At 48.7% G+C, this 23,751-nt stretch overlaps 1 protein-coding gene across 1 annotated transcript in view; it reads right to left on the bottom strand.

Moving 5' to 3' along the window:
- BCAP31 (B cell receptor associated protein 31) overlaps positions 1 to 19,280 on the bottom strand; it is a 56,013-nt gene extending 36,733 nt beyond the window's left edge. Inside the window, exons 1-4 of the mRNA XM_040442745.1 lie at positions 19,173 to 19,280; positions 8,643 to 8,754; positions 6,844 to 6,944; positions 4,366 to 4,510 (exon numbers count right to left, since the gene is read on the bottom strand). Coding sequence (XP_040298679.1) covers positions 4,366 to 4,510; positions 6,844 to 6,944; positions 8,643 to 8,734 — 338 coding nt within the window. The 5' untranslated portion in view covers positions 8,735 to 8,754; positions 19,173 to 19,280. The remainder of the gene's footprint in view (positions 1 to 4,365; positions 4,511 to 6,843; positions 6,945 to 8,642; positions 8,755 to 19,172) is intronic.
- Between the last annotated feature and the right edge of the window lie 4,471 nt (positions 19,281 to 23,751).

The raw sequence follows: 23,751 nt of genomic DNA on the forward strand, positions 1-23,751 counted from the left end.
AAGGGCTAAGGGGGGCTTATGGCTGACATGGGGGGCTTATGGCTGACATGAAGGGCTAATGGGGGGCTTATGGCTGACATGAGGGGCTAATGGGGGCTTATGGCTGACATGAGGGGCTAATGGGGGGCTTATGGATGACATGGGGGCTTATGGCTGACATGAGGGGCTAATGGGGGGCTTATGGCTGACATGAGGGGCTAATGGGGGGCTTATGGCTGACATGACGGGCTAATGGGGGGCTTATGGCTGACATGAGGGGCTAATGGGGGGCTTATGGCTGACATTGGGGGGGGGTTATGGCTGACATTGGGGGGGGGTGTATGGCTGACATTGGGGGCTGATAGATGGCTAAAGGTTTGGTGGTTGATCTGAGCCATTGGGGGTCTAATCTGAGGTCTGATTAACATTGGGGGTCTGATTGCTGGTCTGACCTGAGGTGTAATGGAAAATATTTTTTTCTTATTGTTCTCCTCTAAAACCTAGGTGCATCTTGAAGGGCGAAAAATACCGTCCAGTGCAGCAGAGACCAGTGCAGCAGAGACCATAGTCAGTTTATATAGTCATTATATAGTGTTATATATTTTAATATGCACCTTTGTGTTTTGTTATGCGCGTGAATCAGTCGGCCCCGCCCACCCCCTAAGCCCCGCCCCAGAACTCCGCCGCCCAACCCCCCCCCCCCCCCCCCCCCAACCGGTCCCTGGGAAAATTGTCTTGCATGAAACCGGTCCTTGGTGCAAAAAAGGTTGGGGACCACTGCTCTACATCCATTCCCTATACTTTTTATATATACACCCCTATTTTTATATTTCATCATAATAAATATCTATTTTTAAGTGTACTGCCATACATTGGTACTTTTTCACACCTATACTGTATTTACCCATATTGTACAAATGCCAAACCCCAGGTAAACTGAGTGCCCTCCACTTTGACCTTACTCCATAATACTATTTTGTTCTGGTGTCATTCCATCTATTCACCCCTAGGTGGTGCTGGCACCACTTCTATAGATCTGAGGGTTTGCTAAGGGTCCATTCACACATCCGTGTGTGTTTTGCGGATCCACGGATCTGCAAAACACGGACACCGGCAATGTGCGTTCCGCATTTTGCGGACCGCACATTGCCGGCACTAATAGAACGTGCCTATTCTTGTCCGCGATTGTGGACAAGAATAGGGCATGTTCTATTTTTTTTCAGGAATGGAAATGCGGACCCGGAAGTTCCGGGTCCGCATTTCCGGATCAGGGCCGCACCATAGAAACGAATGGGTCCGCAATTCCGTTCCGCAAAAGGCGGAGCGGAATTGCGGATGTGTGAATGGAGCCTAATACTAGGAAGAACGGAGAGGAAGTAGAACAGTAAAGGAGAAGGTAAAAAGTTAATGGAGGAGTAGAACAGCACTTTAGCCCCTTGGCTCTGATCAAGCTGAGGGAGTCTGGGCAGATCTCTTACAGCTCAATGGATGGATCTAGAGCGAGTCTAGTGGAGATAGAGGCAGCATTAGATTATGGGCTCCACAAGCACCAGTGACCGAGAGAAGCCTAAAAGCACCTGGACACAGCCGGACGACTAGGCGCAAAGTTGTCCATTACCACATGCCTCTATGGATATAGCGGATCAGAGTATATGAAAGCATCCTGTACAAAGAATGGAGCAGAGGAGTTTGCCTGCCGTCAGGGAGACCACCCTGTGGATTGCTGATTAATCCAGGATCTGAGTGCTAGAGTGTGGACCTAGTGTGGACAGATAGAAGAAAGAACCTTTCCTGCCTACTGAAGGACAATCTTAAGAAACCCATTGTCAAGCCTGTTACCAGGATTACAGGCGAGATAGCATTTGGATCATCATCGTTGCCATATAAATGAACTGTACTGATGACTCTGAGGCAAGTGATTAAGTAAACGTTCCATTGCTTTCAACCATTGACTCCTCATCCTTTCTATCACGAACACCAGGGACCCTGCCTCCAAGGCACCTAAAAACCCATTCCACCAAGGGCACCTCAACCACCATCTGGCGGGAGTCCCTGGACAACAGAGTGCGCCCCGAAGGAACTGGTGCTGTCCTTCCCTTTACTGCACGCCGGCCCAGGGAGCGCTGCTAATTGTGAGTAGAACAACTACAACCCCCATCAGCCCACCAACACTCACATATGGCTCCTGCGGCCCGGTCGCTGCAGTTCCACCAATATTCCACCTGGAAATGTAAGTACAAGGCCAGACACACACGAGCGAGTTCAATGCGAGAAACTCGCAGCGTTTGTCCTGTTCCCTAAATTCCAGTTAAAGAATGGAAAACGTCAAGACGCTGCTGTTGATGGATCCACTATTCTTACCATGTATTTCAGAATTCTAAGGGCTTAACGATGGGTCTTGTGGAGTGGTTTGAGATTCATTTATCAAGACTTAAAGGTTTACTCCAATGTCGGCCATTTTATTTTTGTCATACATTTATATTCCTTCCTACCCACAAATACACCATAATTGTTGGATTAGAGTCATGAGAAAGGGGTCCTCCGACCACAGTCTTGCGGCTAAGAGTGCGGCCATTCATAGTGGCCGCGAGATATGACCGTGTTCTCGAGACAGTCCTAAAGGTGGATATGTCATAAATTTATGAGGAGGGGATAACCCTTTAATAGTCCATATGTCTAGTCTCATTAAAGGGGTATTCTCATCTCAGACAATGGAGGCATATCATTGTCGGATGGGTGCGGGTCTCACCTCTGGGACCAGCACCTATCTCGTAAACTGAGCCAGCAAAGTGAAGGAGGGGGCACTGCGCATGCGCAGCCACCCTCCGTTCATTTCTATGGCACCGGCTGGTTCGGCTATTTCAATCGGCCCCGTTTAAGTGAATGAAAGCAGTGGGCGTGCAAGCGCGGAGCACTCCCATTCATTTCTATGCGGCCAACGGAAATAGCCTATCTAGCGCTTGGTTATTTTCAGCAGCCCCCATAGAAATGAATGGAGAATGGCCGCCCTCCTTCACTTTGCCGACTCAGTTTACGAGAGAGGTCGCGGGTCCCAATGGTGGGACCCGCTCCTATCAGACAATGGGGGCATATCCTAGCGATATACCACCATTGTTTAAGATGCGAATACCCCTTTAACATGTGCAGCTTTCATGTGTTAACCTATTAAAATGAGCCATGTAAAACTCATCCATGTCCCATCCGGGTGGGTGCTATACTTTATATTAGGGGCACATAACGGGCAATCTGGAAAGATGGCGACGCTGTCACCTGGTTGGGACCGTGCAAAAGGCCAAAGAGCCCTCAGCAAGCCCTACTTGTACATGATGTCGCATGGACAACCCACGTACATAATATATATTTAATAGTAGGGTGCAGAATGGTGTGGACATTGGGGGGGGAATTACCATTCCTATATGCTGGGTTTTTGGTGTTAAAATGTCGAAAAACCTGGTTTTGCAACTTTTTAAACATCACTGTGACTAAATCCAGTCACAACTGGTATTTTTTTTTTTACGTTGCCCTCCTGGAAAGGGCGGAGTGTGAATGGAGACATAGGCCCCGGGACATTTATCATCATTTACACCAGAAGCACAGGGCCCATGATGGGCAGCACAGGGCCCATCAAGACCAGTGTAGCACATGCCAATCTTGATAGATCAGGGCCTATATTTCTGAGCCGATTTTTTTTCTTCCGCATTCGCTGCTCCTTTCTAGAAAATGTCTGCCCTTAGGCAATCACTATCATTTAACATAGATACAGCAGAGATCGAAGGAGGAAGGCCATATAGTAAGTGGCCTATGAGATCTGCTGCACTCTGGTCCACCCCCTGTAAGCACATTAGGATATAAGGGCAGCATGTACCAGCATTTCTAAGAAAGTGTATGCTGCCACCCTGTGGCCAGATCATGTATAACCAGGATTTGGTGTGAAACAAAGCTCCTCTGCTGCATACCCCCTGACAGACAGACTAGAATTTTTCGGTGTCCCTTTAAGGGCTCATGCACACGACCGCATGCCCTCCGAGACATACGTTCCGTGAGCGGGCCATCGAGCGCACGGGAGCGCACAGAATCATAGGTTACTATAATATGAGTGCGGGACAATAGTCCCGCGGGCGGCCGGATGCGCACAGCATCATAGTAACCTATGATGCTGTGTACTCCCGTGCGCACGATGTATGCCGCGCTCACGGACCATATGTCTCAGAGGGCATACGGTCGTGTGCACTGGGAGTGAAGCTCTGCGCAGGGATGAAGCGCATACGCTGGAATGACAGTGCAGCATGGTTGGTGATCCCACATGTGAACCTCCAGAAGGTTCCGACACAGGGGCAGATGATCACTTCCAGTGTGGTGCACACAATGGAGACCTTCACTACTCACAAAGACAGAAGGAGAGAGAATCCGGCAATGTACAGGTTACGCTGGGCTCTGAACAGCTTCATGTGAATATGTTCCACAGCTATTGGGTTGTTCTTGAGGTCCACCTGCTCCCCGACTCCATACTTCTGGATCTCACGGAATGCATCTGGAAGGAGAAGGTGTTCCACAGTGAACATACGTAGTATTATGTGATCCAAGCTCCACTAATCCCGCTGCATCATCACCATGTCTATGGTGTACAGGGGGAACACCCCCCCGTGTCACCTAGAGCAGCGTCATCCACTGCCATAGAGCCCAGACCTCGAGAAGGGGAAGTAGTGGTGGCATGACGATACTTCTTACTGGACGCGTGAATATTAGTCAAGATGGAATCAAATAATGTACAAGTAGACCTGTATTTTCAGTCTGCGTCTAATCCATATCCACACACTCACTCATTTCTATGGGGCCGCAAAAAATGCGGACAGCGTCCACATCCGTGCAGCTGTTCCACAAATTACAGAGCATCTCCTATTCTTGTCTGTTTTGCAGCCAAGAATAGGCATTTAGTTTTTTGTCAATGGGGCAAGCGGAAAGTGCGGGATGCACACGGAGCGAATCCGTATTTTGCAGAGCTACAATCTGCAGACCACAAAACGGATACGGTCGTGTGAACGCCCCCTTATACACACACTAACGCAACCTGAACCAAGGGGCTGTACGAATCCCTGACAGGCTCCCTCATTACAGAGAGCTACGTGTTACTTGCAGACGTGGCAGTGTAAAAGCGAGCTGGGCACTTGGAGAAGAGTCACGAGGCGGCTCGCCTTAGGCTCGGCTTGGCTGACAGGCTGAGTATGGGGAGACGCCTGATAACCAAGCCAAGTCGGCAGGGAAAAGCCGCCGCATTGACTTTTCTCCTACTTATTTTTAAAGGAAACCTGTCACCATGAAAGTAGTATATATATATAGATTTATGGGAAAAGATTTAGTAAAACTATTTCATTCATTTAAATTCCTGCTCATTCTGGGCCTTGAAGTCAAGGAGGCGGTCCTATTAGTGATTGACAGCTATCTCTGTAGTCGCCGACAGGAGGAGCCCCCTCCTGGACCCCAGCCGCCGACAGGAGGAGCCCCCTCCTGGACCCCAGCCGCCGACAGGAGGAGCCCCCTCCTGGACCCCAGCCGCCGACAGGAGGAGCCCCCTCCTGGACTTCAGTCGCTGAAACCTGCTGCCTTCAGCTCAGACAACATGTTCACTGTGACAGGTTCCCTTTAAGCGCTAGGCATCTGTAATAAGGGAGCCTGTTGGGATTTCATGCTTCCTGAACCACATCTCCTGACTGGTTCCATTTAAAGGGGTTGTCTTACTTCAGCAAATGGCATTTATTATGTAGAAAAAAGTGAATACAAGCCACTTACTAATGTATTGTGATTGTCCATATTGCCTCCTTTGCTGGCTAGATTCATTTTTCCATCCCATTGTACACTGCTCGTTTCCATGGTTACATCCACCCTGCAATCCAGCAGCGGTGGTCATGCTTGCACACTATAGGAAAAGGCACCAACCTCTCTAGTGGCTGAGCCCATGGGAGTATGCATAGGTCGGCACTTCTTCCTATAGTGTGCAACCACGACCACCACTGTTGGATTGCAGGGTGGTCGTAACCCCTAGATACCAGCAGTGTATAATGTGATGGAAAAATGAATGCAGCCAGCAAATGAGGCAATATGGAGAATCACAATACATTAGTAAGTGCCTTGTGTTAACTTTGTCTACATGATAAATGCTATTTGCTGAAGTGAGAGGACCCCTTTAAGCATGATGGAGACGGGCCAAATGTACCCCTAAAACTGCAGACACAGGAAATGATCACTAACAATAGGCCGGTAGGTGTCAGGCAGTGACTTTTTTTGCTCTCCCTATGCAAAGGGGGAACCTGTTGTTTGTTCCCCTGTACAACATATGATCAGACGCACCTACTGATATCTAAGCATTTAATCTCATGTTTTTTAGGGTGCAATCACACCACTGTATGTATTTCACGGTCCGCAAAAAATACGGATGGCGTCAATGTTGCATCCGTTTGGATCCATTGTAAAAATGCCTATTCTGAAAAAACGGACAAGAACAGGACATGTTCTATCTTTCTTGTGGGGGCCGCGGAATGGACATACGGATGCGGACAGCACATTGAAACGAATGGGTCCACATCCAATCCGCAAAATAAATGCGGGTCTGATGCGGACCACAAATATGGTCGTGTGAATGGAGCCTTACACAGAGCTCATAGAGGGGGAGGCCCCCTGTATGAGGCCATACATGCAAAACTATTTAAAAGGGTATTTCCACTGTAGACAATTGAGACCACTCCTCGTAGACCGCTGCGGTGCCCACCTCTGGTTCCACCTGGTGAGGCAGCAGTTCAATCCAGGCAGAGAGTGAACGAAGAGGAGGAGGTGCACATGTGAGCGCTTTATGGTGAGTGTGTGACTTACCTAACAGCAGGAGCAATAGGATCACTATCAGGACCACAAAGAAAGTGTTCCCATAAGCCACTGCCAGCTGCACCAAGCGAGATTTGAAGATTTTCTGCCACCTACAAAAGATAAAGACGCCATGTTGAATATTCTTCTACCTTATCCGGCATGGAGACTTGTCGGAGAACATGGCATATGACAACAAAAGGAGGGCTATCTTCCAGCAGCACAGAGTACTTCAGGAGATGGCACGGTGACATTTATAGAAGGGGGAGGTGCAATGATTTGCGAGATACTGAGGACAAGGCTGCCTGTGAGAGTAGTATCATGAAGTGTAATAAGGAGAACCTCAGTTTCCAGCAGTGCAGAGTATTTCCGGATCTTGTGGGAGGCAATGAGCTGCCCATCCTTGTAATTATGAGCGTTAGGCCTCTTGCACACGTTTACGTTCGGTTTTTTGCCTTCCGTATACGGAACCATTCATTTCAATGGATCGGCAAAAAAAAATGGAAGGTACTATTCCGTATTTCTGTTCCAAGATAGAACATGTCCTATTAGGGTCCATTCACACGTCCGTAGTGCATTGCGGATCCGCAATACACCCGGCCGGACCCCCCATAGAACTGCCTATTCTTGTCCACAATTGCGGACAAGAATAGGACATGCTCGATTTTTTTGCGGAGCTGCGGACCGGAAGATCGGGGCCGCGCATGGTGTGCTCTCCGCATCCATTCAGTCCCCATAGAGAATGAACGGGTCCGCACCCGTTCCGCACAATTGCAGAACGGGTGCAGACAACACTTGGGGACTTGTGAATGGACAAGGATAGGACTGTTCTATCGGGGGCCAGCTGTTCCGTTCCGCAAAAAATGGAATGCACACGGACGTCATGCGTATTTTTTGAGGATCCGTTTTTTGTGGACCACAAAATGCTGAAAAAGCCATAGGGTCGTGTGCAAGAGGCCTCAGTACAGGGCTACATGTGAGTGGAGGACTGAGAGAAGCAGTGGGAGGACTAGGAGTCACTGGTACCAGTTATTAGGCCCATCTGCTGTAAGTAAGGATTATTTCACTTCTAATAGGACGAGGAGTCCCGCAGACAGAGATGTAGCAGAGCTGGGTGGGGCGGGTGATGTGTGTATAGAGTCAGACACCGGGTATTTTGTTCCTGAGTAAATATATGACAGTATTGTACTGACAGACATGGGAATGGGATCAGCGACCCACGAATAATAGGGGTAATAGTTCTGTATTATATGCCCAGCACACGACTGCCGAGCGCATCCTCATGTCTATAGGACAATACAGGGGAAAAGAGTGGGAAAGAGGGATGCAGAAGAAGGGAGGAAAAGAGAAAGAAAAAAAGGAAAGAGACAAAGGGCGGAAAAAAAAAAAAGACAGAAAATAGAAAGAAAAAGAAAGAAAAAAAAAAAGAAGAAATAGAGAGAAAAGGATGAGAGAGAATGAAAGAGGAAAGAGGGAAGATAGAGAGAGAGAGAGAAGAAAGATAGGGGAAGGAGAAGAAGAAAGGCACAGGAAGAAAGAGAAATAAAAGAGACAGAAAAGAAGAACGAGAAAGGAAAGAAAGAGTAAAAAAAGAAAGAAGAAAAATAGGGGAAAAAAAGAAGGAAAAGGGAAAAAGAAAGTAAAAGAGAGAGGGAAGAAGACAGAAAGAGAGAGGGAGGTAGAGGAAAGAAGGAGGAGATTAAGCAAGAGTGAGAAAGAGACAGAAGGAGACAGAGAAGAAAGGAAGGATACAGAAAGCCGTGATTATGCAGCTAGTAGATGACAGATCAGTGACATCACTCATTTCATACCTTGTGGGGGAAATAAAAGGAATACACAGCAGCAAGACGAGGAAGACCTCCGCATAGAGGAAGGCGGCCACCGCAGTCCACTGGAGGCTCATGGTTCACCAACCGCAAGGACCTACAGGGAAGACAAGAGAAAACCTCCAGTGCGTGTAGCAGACGATGTATGACCGCGGTCACGTACAGAGCAGGAAGGGACGGCGTGGACGATGAGGGTCATTTGTTTGTCAAATCAGATCCCCGCTCTACGTGGCTGCTGACGTACAGGGGAGCCGGCCATTCCCAGACGATCCGTCTTCCCTGTAGTAGAAGGAGCTCCTCCACTCTATGAGCTGTAGCAGAGGGGCTCTCACTCTGGGGGTCTCAGGGCCGTTCATCTGAATTACCGCCATGTAATGCCACACTGCACACTTCCAGAACAGCGCCCTCCTTAACCATGGGCTGAGTGTGGTACTACAGCTTACTTCCATTCAAACGGATGGGGCAGAGCTGCAATGCCAGTCGCATCCTGTAGGTAATGGTGGCGCTGTTTCTTAAAAAAAAAATTATAAATACATAAAAAACACCAATAATGGAGATTATTAGTGACAATGATGCCGCTAGGGAGGACATTGCTGTACGAGGTCATGGCTTCCTTGTCTGTGAAGTCATGTGGATGGTGACAACCTAGAAAAAGCTGAAACTGTAGAAATGTCTGAACTTTATACAGACTGTTGTGATGCAATGGACTGCAATGTGTCATGTAACAGAGGCCCATGTAGCAGCGGCTCCACATCCCACCCAGGGTGGCACAATGCCAACGCAGCAGCTGCCAGGCTTACAGTGAGGAGTAAAGTGACCCCCCAACCTGGCAGCTGCGTGTTCACACACATGGTCCCAGTCATGTGCACCATTCATGATAGGGAGAGCACAATTCTGGGGCATGCTCCTCTGTTATCCCTCCTGGAAAGGTCTCAATAGATTGGGTGCTACCATTCCCTTTGCCAACAGGGAGCGTCCTGGACGTGGTCAGCCCCGATTGGACAGTGTCAATAAAAACCCTATTGACCAAGGGAATGGTAAAGACCCAGTCTATTCATATATTTCCAGGGGGGATAGTAGAGGAACGTCACAATGCAGAATTCTAACTAAAGTAATTCCAGAATTGTCATTTCATGGGGCATACAAGGCAGTGGGACGGAGACTCTCCAGGACCGGCTGCCATTATTATAAGATTCTGAAACTTTACACTTTTTGCATTGTGTAATGTGTGCTGCCCCGCACCTTTGTGTCTAGAGGGGTCACACCCACGCCCCGGCGGCACAGCTCACGCTCTCGCACAGTCTGAAGTGCAGCTTGCAGAAGTCTCGCTGGTAAGACATCATTAATGGAAAGACCGCAAACACGTGGAGAGTAGTCGCAGAACTGGCCTGGGTTCACACGTAGCGGTAAAGTGTCATGCACTTTTTTTTAAAGGGCATCTGTCAGCAGTTTTGTGCCTATGACACTGGCTGACCTGTTACATGTGCACTTGGCAGCTGAAGGCATCCGTGTTGGTCCCATGTTCATATGTGCCCGCATTGCTGGGAAAAATGATGTTTTAATATATGCAAATGAGCCTCTAGGAGCAACGGGGGCGTTACCGTTACACCTAGAGCAGGGATCAGCAACCTCCAGCACTCCAGCTTTTCTGAAACTATGACTCCCAGCATGCTCCATGCACTTCTATGGGAGATACAAGAACAGCCAAGCAAGTGTGCATGCTGGGAGTTGTAGTTTCACCGCAGCTGGAGTGTCGGAGGTTGCCTACCCCTGACCTAGAGGTTCTGCTCTCTCTGCAACTGCCACGCCCCCTAAACTTTGATTGACAGGGCCAGGTGTGATGATGTTTTCACTGCCTGGCCTGCCAATAAAAGTGCAGAGGATGGGGCAGTTGCAGAGAGAGCTCAGCTCTTATGTGTAACGGCGACGCCCCCGTTGCTCCTAGAGGCTCATTTGCTTATATTAAAACATCATTTTTCTCAGTAATGAGGACACATATGGACATGGGACCAACACAGATGCCTTCAGCTGCCAAGCGCACATGTAACAGGTCAGCCGGTGTCATAGGGACAAAACTGCTGACAGATGCCCTTTAAAGTGTTTGTCTCATCACAGACAATGGGGGGATATTGCTAGGATATGCCCCCATTGTCTGATAGGTGCTGGTCCCATCGCTGGGACCCGCACCTATATCGAGAAAAGAGCCCTGAAAGTGGTGGCGGGCGCACTGCGCATGCGTAGCCGCCCTCCATTAATTTTCTATGAGGCCGCCGAAAATAGCCAAGCACTGGCTTGGCTATTTCTGTCGGGCCCATAGAAGTGAATAGGAGCGGTGGCCGGTCATACGCGGTGCGCTCCCATTCACTTCTATGGGGAGAGCGCTTTACTGGAGTCCTCCAGCCACCACCTTGCTGGGCTCCAATCCCGATATAGGTGTAGCTCCCAGCGATGGGACCAGCACCTATCAGACAACGGGGGCATATCGTAGCAATATGCCCCCATTGTCTGTGATGAGAGATAACACTTTAACATGTTTCACCTGTTAAAAAAAAAAAAAAAATACAAAAAAATGACCACTTTGTAACGTTGCAGCAATTTACAGTGAGGAACAGAAGTATTTGAACACCCTGCGATTTTGCAAGTTCTCCCACTTAGAGATCATGGAGGGGTCTGACATTCACATTGTAGGGACGTTCCCACTCTGAGAGACAGAATAAAAAATAAAAAAAAAATAAGGAAATCACATTGTATGATTTTTAAAGAATGTATTTGTCTTGCACGGCTGAACAGAAGTATTGGAACCTGAGAAAACCAGTGTTAGTATTTGGTCCAGAAGCCTTTGTTTGCAATTACAGAGGTCAGATGTTTCCTGTAGCTCTGGACCAGGTTTGCACACACTGCAGCAGGGGTTGTGTCCCACTCCTCCACACAGATCTCCTCTAGATCTTTGAGGTTTCGGAGCTGTCGCCGAGCAACACGGAGTTTTAGCTCTCTCCAAAGATGTTCTAGAAGTATTGGAACACCTGAGAAACAGCAAGAATTCTGGCTCTCAAGGACCTGTTACTGTACCTTTAAAAAGTCCACCTCTACTCCACTCATTAATCTAACTTAGGCCTCCTGCACACGATTGTATGGCTTTTTCAGTGTTTTGCGCTCCGTTTTTCACAGATCTGTTTTTCCGTATGGCATATACAGTATACAGTAATTACATAGATAAAATTGGGCTGGGCATAACATTTTCAATAGATGGTTCCGCAAAAAAACAGAACGGAAACCGAAGACATACGGATGCATTTCCGTACGTGTTCAGTTTTTTTGCGGACCCATTGACTTGAATGGAGCCACGGAACGTGATTTGCGGGCAATAATAGGACATGTTCTGTCTTTAAACGGAACGGAAAAACGGAAATACGGAAACGCAATGCATACGAAGTACATTGCGTTTTTTTTGTGGAACCATTGAAATAAATGGTTCCGTATACAGAACGCAAAAAACTGCCAGTAAACAGGGGGGGAAAACGGTTGTGTGCAGGAGGCCTTAGTAGCACCTGTCTGAGCCCTTTAAAGACCCCTGTCCACCCCACAGTCAGTCAGATGCCAACTACTACTATGGGCAAGACCAAAGAGCTGTCAAAAGACACCAGAGACAAAATTGTGGACCTCCACAAGGCTGGAAAGGACTACGGGGCAATGGCCAAGCAACTTGGTGAAAATAGATCAACTGTTGGAGCAATTGTTAGAAAATGGAAGAGGCTGAAGACGACTGTCAGTCCTCGGACTGGGGCTCCATGCAAGATCTCACCTCGTGGGGTATCACTGATGATAAGAAAGGTGAGGAATCAGCCCAGAACTACAAGGGAGGAGCTGGTCAATGACATGAAGAGAGCTGGGACCACAGTTTCAGAGGTCACGGTCTGTAGTACACTACACCGTCATGGTTTCAGATCATGCATTGCACGGAAGGTTCTCCTGCTCAAGTCATCACATGTCCAGGCCCCTCTGAAGTTTGCCAATGACCATCTGGATGATCCAGAGGAGGCCGGGGAGAAAGTCATGTGGTCAGATGAGACCAAAGTAGAACTTTTTGGTCTAAACTTCACTCGTTGTGTTTGGAGGAAAAAGAAGGATGAGTTGCATCCCAAGAACACCATCCCTACTGTGAAGCATGGGGGGGGGGGGGGGGGGGGGTTGTAACATCATGCTTTGGGGGTGCTTTTCTGCAAAGGGGACAGGACGACTGCACTGTATTAAGGAGAGGATGAATGGGGCCATTTATTGTGAGATTTTGAGCAACAACCTCCTTCCCTCAGTCAGAGCATTGAAGATGGGTCGTGGCTGGGTCTTCCAACATGACAACGACCCGAAGCATACAGCGAGGATAACCAAGGAGCGGCTCTGTAAGAAGCATATCAAGGTTCTGGAGTGGCCTAGCCAGTCTCCAGACCTAAATCCAATAGAACATCTTTGGAGGGAGCTGAAACTCTGTGTTGCTCAGCGACAGCCCCGAAACCTGACAGATCTAGAGGAGATCTGTGTGGAGGAGTGGGACAAAACCCCGGCTGCAGTGTGTGCAAACCTGGTCAAGAACTACAGGAAACGTCTGACCTCTGTAATTGCAAACAAAGGCTTCTGGACCAAATACTAACACGGATCTCCTCAGGTGTTCAGATACTTCTGTTCAGCCGTGCAAGACAAAGACATTCTTTATAAATCATACAATGTGATTTCCTGAATTAGTTTTTTTTTATTCTGTCTCTCAGTGGGAACGCCCCTACAATCTGAATGTCAGAGCCCGACATGATCTCTAAGTGGGAGAACTTGCAAAATCGCAGGGTGTTCAAATACTTCTGTTCCTCGCTGTGAATTAAAAACGTATAAGAGGAAGAGTACCAGGCGGCACATTACCGCGACGCGTGACCCCGGCCACACAGGAGCTCATCGGTCTACCTGCTCTCATTTCGGGAGGACTACTCACACCATTAGGGGAGATCTTAGTCGCACCCCAGGATTGCAGTGGGGCGATACTACAATAGAAATGAATGGGGTCACGGCACAACTCGCACGTGGAATCTCAAAATCCAAGACTGAAGGAATTTTTGGTGATTCTGGGGTCGCAGCGCAGTGCGAGTCGTGCTGCGACCTCATTAATTTCTATGCTAGTAACACTACACTGCAATCCTGGCGGGGGGGGGGGGGGGGTGTAACCAAGATCGCCCCGCAGCCGGACCCTTAGAGCTCATCTCCAAACTGCAACGATCCCGCTGTTGACAAAACTTCAACACCCAGCATACCCAGCTTTATTTCTATTCTTTCACCTCCACTTCAGGAGAAGACACGGACGCAGTAGTATCCCGGCCTGCTAGAAATGGGTGCAGCACCCGCGACTTGTAAAACAAGCCTGTACTTGATCACTGAACAGATAGGGCACTATAGAGGTGTGAGCTCCTATGACCACAGGGACGTTCTGCCCCTCCACCAGTATAGGAGTGCAGAGTCCAGACCCCGAAGGCTCCTACCACTCGGACTTTGCACACTATTATTTAACTATATCACTGAAAAAACACTGCTCTCCAATGTGGTATTCACGCTTTTTAGCTTCTTTACTGATCCCTCTGCAGCTCTGCTCACTTCACTTTCTGTAGGTGGGCAGCAGCTCGTCCCAAGTGACCATCAGTCACCTGCATCTCCCAGGAGTGCACTGTATATAGAAGAGTTATCTTGCATATAGAGAGATGCACTGTACATATGGGGTATCCTGTATATAGGGTGACACTGTATAGATGGACTTTACTATCTATATACAGGGGTGCACTGTATACAGAAAAGGTCTGTCCTGTATATATAGAGGCGCACTGTATACAGAGGGTGTGTCCTGTATACATAGAGGTGCACTGTATACAGAGGGTGTGTCCTGTATACATAGAGGTGCACTGTATACAGAGGGTGTGTCCTGTATATAGAGGGGCGCACTGTATACAGAAAGGGTGTGTCCTGTATATAGAGGGGCGCACTGTATACAGAAAGGGTGTGTCCTGTATACATAGGGGCGCACTGTATACAGAAAGGGTCTGTCCTGTATACATAGAGGTGCACTGTATACAGAGGGTGTGTCCTGTATATATAGAGGTGCACTGTATACAGAGGGTGTGTCCTGTATATATAGAGGTGCACTGTATACAGAGGGTGTGTCCTGTATATATAGAGGTGCACTGTATACAGAGGGTGTGTCCTGTATACATAGAGGTGCACTGTATACAGAGGGTGTGTCCTGTATACATAGAGGTGCACTGTATACAGAGGGTGTGTCCTGTATATAGAGGTGCACTATATACAGAGGGTGTGTCCTGTATATAGAGGGGTGCACTGTATACAGAAAGGGTGTGTCCTGTATATAGAGGGGCGCACTGTATACAGAAAGGGTGTGTCCTGTATATAGAGGGGCGCACTGTATACAGAAAGGGTGTGTCCTGTATATAGAGGGGCGCACTGTATACAGAAAGGGTGTGTCCTGTATATATAGAGGTGCACTGTATACAGAGGGTGTGTCCTGTATATAGAGGTGCACTGTATAGAGGGTGTGTCCTGTATATAGAGGGTGTGTCCTGTATATAGAGGGGTGCACTGTATATATAGAGGCGCACTGTATACAGAGGGTGTGTCCTGTGTGTGTATATATATATATATATATATATATATATAGGTGCACTGTATACAGAGGGTGTGTCCTGTATATATAGAGGTGCACTGTATACAGAAAGGGTGTGTCCTGTATATAGAGGGGCGCACTGTATACAGAAAGGGTGTGTCCTGTATATAGAGGGGCGCACTGTATACAGAAAGGGTGTGTCCTGTATATATAGAGGCGCACTGTATACAGAAAGGGTGTGTCCTGTATATAGAGGGGCGCACTGAATACAGAGGGTGTGTCCTGTATATATAGAGGTGCACTGTATACAGAGGGTGTGTCCTGTATATATAGAGGTGCACTGTATACAGAGGGTGTGTCCTGTATATAGAGGGGCGCACTGTATACAGAAAGGGTGTGTCCTGTATATAGAGGGGCGCACTGTATACAGAAAGGGTCTGTCCTGTATACATAGAGGTGCACTGTATACAGAGGGTGTGTCCTGTATATATAGAGGTGCACTGTATACAGAGGGTGTGTCCTGTATACATAGAGGTGCACTGTATACAGAGGGTGTGTCCTGTATACATAGAGGTGCACTGTATACAGAGGGTGTGTCCTGTATATAGAGGTGCACTATATACAGAGGGTGTGTCCTGTATAGAGGGGTGCACTGTATACAGAAAGGGTGTGTCCTGTATATAGAGGGGCGCACTGTATACAGAAAGGGTGTGTCCTGTATATAGAGGGGCGCACTGTATACAGAAAGGGTGTGTCCTGTATATAGAGGGGCGCACTGTATACAGAAAGGGTGTGTCCTGTATATATAGAGGTGCACTGTATACAGAGGGTGTGTCCTGTATATAGAGGTGCACTGTATAGAGGGTGTGTCCTGTATATAGAGGGTGTGTCCTGTATATAGAGGGGTGCACTGTATATATAGAGGCGCACTGTATACAGAGGGTGTGTCCTGTGTGTATATATATATATATATATATATATATATATGTGCACTGTATACAGAGGGTGTGTCCTGTATATATAGAGGTGCACTGTATACAGAAAGGGTGTGTCCTGTATATAGAGGGGCGCACTGTATACAGAAAGGGTGTGTCCTGTATATATAGAGGCGCACTGTATACAGAAAGGGTGTGTCCTGTATATAGAGGGGCGCACTGAATACAGAGGGTGTGTCCTGTATATATAGAGGTGCACTGTATACAGAGGGTGTGTCCTGTATATATAGAGGTGCACTGTATACAGAGGGTGTGTCCTGTATATATAGAGGTGCACTGTATACAGAAAGGGTGTGTCCTGTATATAGAGGGGCGCACTGTATACAGAAAGGGTGTGTCCTGTATATAGAGGGGCGCACTGTATACAGAAAGGGTGTGTCCTGTGTATAGAGGGGCGCACTGTATACAGAAAGGGTGTGTCCTGTATATAGAGGGGCGCACTGTATACAGAAAGGGTGTGTCCTGTATATATAGAGGCGCACTGTATACAGAGGGTGTGTCCTGTATATATAGAGGTGCACTGTATACAGAGGGTGTGTCCTGTATATATAGAGGCGCACTGTATACAGAGGGTGTGTCCTGTATATATAGAGGCGCACTGTATACAGAGGGTGTGTCCTGTATATATAGAGGTGCAGCGCCCCAGCACAGCGCAGCCTCGGAGGTGCAGTAAGATGTCAGCGCCCCAGCACACCGCAGCCTCGGAGGTGCAGTAAGATGACAGCGCCCCAGCACAGCACAGCCTCGGAGGTGCAGTAAGATGTCAGCGCCCCAGCACAGCGCAGCCTCGGAGGTGCAGTAAGATGTCAGCGCCCCAGCACAGCGCAGCCTCGGAGGTGCAGTAAGATGACAGCGCCCCAGCACAGCGCAGCCTCGGAGGTGCAGTAAGATGACAGCGCCCCAGCACAGCGCAGCCTCGGAGGTGCAGTAAGATGACAGCGCCCCAGCACAGCGCAGCCTCGGAGGTGCAGTAAGATGACAGCGCCCCAGCACAGCGCAGCCTCGGAGGTGCAGTAAGATGACAGCGCCCCAGCACAGCGCAGTCTCGGAGGTGCAGTAAGATGACAGCGCCCCAGCACAGCGCAGCCTCGGAGGTGCAGTAAGATGACAGCGCCCCAGCACAGCGCAGCCTCGGAGGTGCAGTAAGATGACAGCGCCCCAGCACAGCGCAGTCTCGGAGGTGCAGTAAGATGACAGCGCCCCAGCACAGCGCAGCCTCGGAGGTGCAGTAAGATGACAGCGCCCCAGCACAGCGCAGCCTCGGAGGTGCAGTAAGATGACAGCGCCCCAGCACAGCGCAGTCTCGGAGGTGCAGTAAGATGTCAGCGCCCCAGCACAGCGCAGCCTCGGAGGTGCAGTAAGATGACAGCGCCCCAGCACAGCGCAGTCTCGGAGGTGCAGTAAGATGGTGGAGGTGTCACCTTACAGTGGATCGCTCAGTGCGGAGTCATGGCACAAGCAGCAGGAAGAAAAAGTTCCATATGACGATTTTCAAAAAAAATATGTCAGAAACTAGGGCAAACTAATCAAATCTCCCTGTTCTAGTAGCATATAATACTACATCTACTGCATTGCAGGTGTGGAGGATGAGAGTTGCTGTCTTGCAGCACGGCACATGGGTGACCACCTCTCCCTTCAAACAGGGGCCCCACTGGTCGGACCCCTGACAATCAGACGATTATCCTCTAGCCTCTGGTGCTCCAGCTGCTCTGAAACTACAACTCCCAGAATCCTCCTTTTACTTCTGACAGTCAGGGCCGGCGCCACCCATAAGCAGAGTAGGCCACCGCGTAGAGCGCACTCTGCCTGGGGGCGCCGGCGCTCTGGAGTCCGTATCCCGATTCCCGACTAGCCGCCAACCGCACCACGCCCCCTACTTGTGATCCATCCAAGTTCTAACATCTTCTCCTGGGGGGGTGCTTTGGCGGCAATTTCAAATGACATAATGGAGCCTGCCTGGCTGGAGTGTGACTGTGCACAGTGTCAGTCTGTGGGGGCAGTTCAGTATTACTTAGTGGGGGCACTGGGGACAAATTACGTAATGGGCAGTGTGCAGTTGTGCACTGTCTGTGGGGGCAGTTAGTGTTACTTTGTTGGGGCACTGGGGGGAAAATTACGTAATGGGCAGTGCCCATTACGTAATTTGTCCCCCAGTGCCCCCACTAAGTAATACTAACTGCCCCCACAGACAGTGCACAATGTTGCATGGAATAGGTGTCCAAAAAAGGGGGCTGGTAAAGGGGCGTTGTCAACGGACGGAGTCAAGGGGCGGCAAAATTTGCTTTCGCCTAGGGTGGCAAAAATTCTTGCACTAGCCCTGCTGACAGTTACAAGAACAGCCAAATAGCTGTGCATGCTGGGAGTTGTAGTTTCACAGCAGCTGGAGGTCGCTGCTCCCTGATCTAACCTGCAGACTGGTGTGGAGCGAAGTTCTGCGTGTAAAGTTCGGGTTATTGAAGAATCCCGTCACGGATTCCACTACCGCGGACCATAACGGAATTTGGAATCCATAACCCGAACTTTGGAGGCAGAACTTAAAAAAAAAACAAGTTTGCTCAACACTACTGTAGACACGTGTCTGAAATTGGACAACCCCTTTAAGACTGTCCCCCCCCTCCCCCTCAGGGCGTGTCCTAGACCCCCTTACAGTATATAGATGCCTCAGAGGGTGGTCCTTATATACCCCAGTCTGGAGGACCTCCATTATAATGACAAATTCTGTTTCTGCTGGAGTTCCCCTTTAAGAAGCTATAGACCTAGATCTAGCAAATACAAGAAACCCTGCGAATTAAAATTAATACTATACCCTATGGGGAAACCGCCGTATAGGTATATCAGCCCGGCGGCTCTCCAGGGCCACGGAATATAACGTACCCGTTACCGTGAGAAAGTTCCAGGCGTCACTCCTCCGCTCAGTCACAAGCCAAGTTCCACTAAGCCACTCACTAGACGAGTGACACCTGCACTTCCTGTTTCCGGTATGCCGTACAGCGCTGCAGTCTCACAGCGAGCCTTGGAACGCAAGGTTGGGTGTTGTTTTTTTTTTGTTTTTTTTCAACAACCAACTTTATTGTTCTCGTTATAACACACGTTCAGAGCAGCCAGCTGCATATATCATCTTTATCATGGCAAGACTTATCTGATGTGGACTATGACCAGGGCTGATCACATGATTATTAGTAATAATCAGCCCTGGTCATAGTCCGCATCAGATAAGTCTTGCCCTGATTGCCATGATATATGCAGCTGGCATTAGGGTGACAGGGCAATGTTTCTGCTTTCATTATTTCATTCACATATGCAAGAAAGCATGGGACAGCTGCAGAGGCTTAACTGCTGGACCCCAGTGCAGAATCCACAGCATCCCTGCCCCCAATTATCCTGCATCATAGTATTTACTTTTATTGTAGCCCAACTTGTTACCGCCGTTGGACAACCAACATATCTCTCATTTGGGAGCAGTGTTGTCTGGTTCGAAGTCAAGTAGGTGGCGCTTGTCCCAATGGCTGAACGTCATGTTCATAAGGGATTCTCGCGTCCACTCGCAGTCTGGGTCATGGTGACATAAATAGAAATGACTGGGCCCCAAATGACCAGGACCCAACCATTACACACAGGACATAGTCATAGGTCCAACAGAGGTTCTGGCGCCAACCTAGTCCCAGGGGCGTAGCTATAGTGGAAGCAGCAACTACAGGGCCCAAACTCAGAAGGGGCCCACCCATAAGAAGGACTAAAAGGACAAAATGGACAGACTGGCTACCGGACCTGGTCCTTGTTATCTGGACTAGCTGCAGGAGTTGGGGTTGCACTGGAGAAGGGGGTTGCCCAGAAGTTGCTGTGGGGACGTTATTTCTAGTTACACTACTGCTTAGTCCTACTTGTATGGTCCGACTTCCCTGCCTGATGAACACCACAGCTCAACGTTCTTCTGACCCTGCGTCCCCTGATGCATGCCAAACCTGCTGCTGAATAGCAGCCAAGACGGAATGTAAAGCCATCATCCCGAAGACGTGGCCATTGGCCGTCACAGTGATCAGGATTAAAGGGGTTCTCGGGGAATTAAAAAAATGAAAATACTTAAATATTACTTTATTATAGATATATTCCAAAATACATTTCATTAGTGAAAATGGCTCGTTTTGTCTGGGAAGCAATTATTAGGGGAAATAAAATGGCCGCCGTCCTATTAGTACACGCAGAACCCGTCCTAATCACACACGAGGACAGGTTACTTCACAACACTGAGGTAAAGAGCTGCCTCATCCTCAGGGATTATGGTCCTGAATACAGATGATCAGATCTTCAGCTGAAACTCTGTGGGAATGGAGTTAATGAGGAGACATGAAGTACAGAGAGAATGGACAGGACAGACTGTAGTAATGGAGACTGCATACAAGAGCTGCTGCTCATTACCCACAGCTCCTCTCTGTACTTCATGTCTCCTCATGAACTCCATTCCCACAGAGTGTCTGCTGAAGATCTGATCATCTGTATTCAGGACCATAATCCCTGAGGATGAGGCAACTCTTTAGTTCAGTGCTGTGAAGTAACTTGTCCTGCTGTGTGATTAGGACGGGTTTTGTGTGTACTAATAGGACAGCGGCCATTTTATTTTCCCTGATTGCTCCCCAGACAAAATGAGCCATTATATCAAATGAAAGGTATTTGGGAATATATTGATACTAAAGTAATATTTATGTATTTTCATAATTCCTGGAGAACCCCTTTAAGCCACTAGCAAACAAAAAGGCACTTCATTGTGTAATACCTTACGTTAGTAGATGCACTCACCGGAGACGGGCAAATGCCTGGCACAACTCAGTGACAGGTCAGGTGGAGATAAAACAGAAACCGCAGCACGCTCTTGTCTTCAGTATCCAAAGGTTTATTCACCGATACAGTGCGACGTTTCGACCAGTGTGGTCTTACTCAAGCAACCAGGTCAGGTGGGGGTAACCTCTTAGGCTCAGTTCAGACCTGAGCGTTTTACAGCGCGTTCCTACGCGCTGTAAAACGCTCAACAAGGAGAAACCAATGCTTCCCTATGGGAATGGTTCTCACCTGGGCGTTTTACAGCGCGTACGATCGCGCTGTAAAACGCCCGACGCTCAAACAAGTACATGAGCGTTTTTTTGGGCGTTTGTCGCGCGTTCCCGTACATAGACTTTCGGGAACGAGCGACAATGTGTGTTCACTTGTCTCTGTATGCGCGCTTGTAAACGCCCATACAATCGCGCATACAGAGCGCTCCTTTCAGAACGCTCTGGTGTGAACCCAGCCTTAGAATAAGGGACTGCCGCTCTTTACCATTCAGAAACCGCTAGCTCCTTAGATGAGGTAAGTATGTGGCGTTCACTTGAGGCGTTCACTCACCTCAAGTAGATGAGGGTTAAAACTTTTATCAAAACAGAAATACAACGTTGCATGACGCGTTTCTGAAGAAAGAGCCAGACCGCCTCAGAAACGCGCCGTACAAGCCTATCATTTTCTTTTAAAGGGTTTCTGTCACCCCGCAAAACTCTTTTTTTTTTTTTTGGATAGTTAGATTCCTCATAGTGCGATATAGGAGAATATAATGCTCTTACTTACTTTCATGCGGCCGATTCTTTATAAAACGAACTTTTATAATATGTAAATGAGGGCTCTACCAGCAAGTAGGGCGTCTACTTGCTGGTAGCCGCAGCAGAAAACCGCCCCCTCGCCGTGTTGATTGACAGGGCCAGCCGGGATCTCCTCCTCCGGCTGGCCCTGTCAGTAATTCAAAAATCGCGCGCCTCGCGTCATTCGGCGCAGGCGCTCTGAGATGAGGAGGCTCGTATCCTCAGCACTCCCTCAGTGCGCCTGCGCCGATGACATCACCGAAAGAGAAGACGTCATCGGCGCAGGCGCACTGAGGGAGTGCTGAGGAGACGAGCCTCCTCATCTCAGAGCGCCTGCGCCGAATGACGCGAGGCGCGCGATTTTTGAATTACTGACAGGGCCGGCCGGAGGAGGAGATCACGGCTGGCCCTGTCAATCAACACGGCGAGGGGGCGGATTTCTGCAGCAGCTACCAGCAAGTAGACGCCCTACTTGCTGGTAGAGCCCTCATTTACATATTATAAAACTTCGTTTTATAAAGAATCGGCCGCATGAAAGTAAGTAAGACTATTATATTCTCCTATATCGCACTATGAGGAATCTAACTATCCAAAAAAAAAAAAATGAGTTTTGCGGGGTGACAGAAACCCTTTAATAAAACAATTTTAATCTTTTTCCCCTTGTGAACATGATTGCAGTGGATGACATTTGCAGGCACCCGACTTCTAGGAAACTCCAACTACTCGAGCTAGCTGCATGACTGATCGCATTTCCAAAGTGGCCGGTGCTTTCACTATAGAACTGTACTCCATTATGGTGGAATGGCAGCACCTAGCTTCTCATGTTTGCAGAGGAACGCGGGGGCCTCATGAAAGCACCATATGGCGGCCCGTGCAGAGCCTATGCAGCTATACAGGCAGGGGTGCACCACCAATGAGGCCAGGTGAGGCGATTGCCTCAGGCAGCAGCGGCAGGGCCATGGGCAATTAGTGCTTTCATTGTGGCAAAGGGGTTAGGTTAAGAAATTGGCATTGGGGGGGGGGGCTCCATTTCAGTAGGTGGGCTCTAGTTGAGCACCTTACATTAGGAAAGAGGGAGGGAGGCTCCTGCTCCAGTCAGTTGTCTTATAGCCAGACACAGGACTGGGAGGTGGAGCAGAGAGACCTGACAGATCTCCTGGGACACAGATACAAGCTTTCTTCTTCTTATCCATTTCTAGCTTCAGTTGTAAGGCTACTTTCACACTGGCGTTTCTGGGTCCGCCTGTGAGATCCGCTTTTAGGGCTCTCGCAAGCGGTCCAAAACTGATCAGTTCTGCCCCAATGCATTCTGAATGGATAAGGATCCGCTCAGAATGCATCAGTTTGCCTCCGTTCCGCTCTGGAGGCGGACACCAAAAACGCTGCCTGCAGCGTTTTGATGTCCGCCTGGCCGTGCGGAGCCAAACGGATCCGTCCTGACTTACAATGTAAGTCAATAGGGACGGATCCGTTTTCCCTGACACAATATGGTGCAATTGAAAACGGATCCGCCTCCCATTGACTTTCAATGCAAGTCAAAACGGATCAGGTTGCATTATCATGAACAAAAAAATATATATATATTTTTTTTAGTTTTTTTGTTCATGGTAATGCAAACGGATCCGTTCTGAACGGATACAAGCGTTTGCATAATAGGTGCGGATCCGTCTGTGCAGATACCAGACGGATCCGCACCCTAACGCAGGTGTGAAAGTAGCCTAATATGATGAAAGCAGGACCAAGGAAAAGGAGATTCATAGAGAAAGTCTCTCTCTGTGTTTAGTGTTCCTTTGAGTTTCATTGCACCCCTTCAGGTGCAACAACATGTGCCCCCTCCTGTCGTTACACCC

Source organism: Bufo bufo, chromosome 8 (assembly GCF_905171765.1).
Source record: "Bufo bufo chromosome 8, aBufBuf1.1, whole genome shotgun sequence".
Lineage (NCBI taxonomy): Eukaryota > Metazoa > Chordata > Amphibia > Anura > Bufonidae > Bufo > Bufo bufo.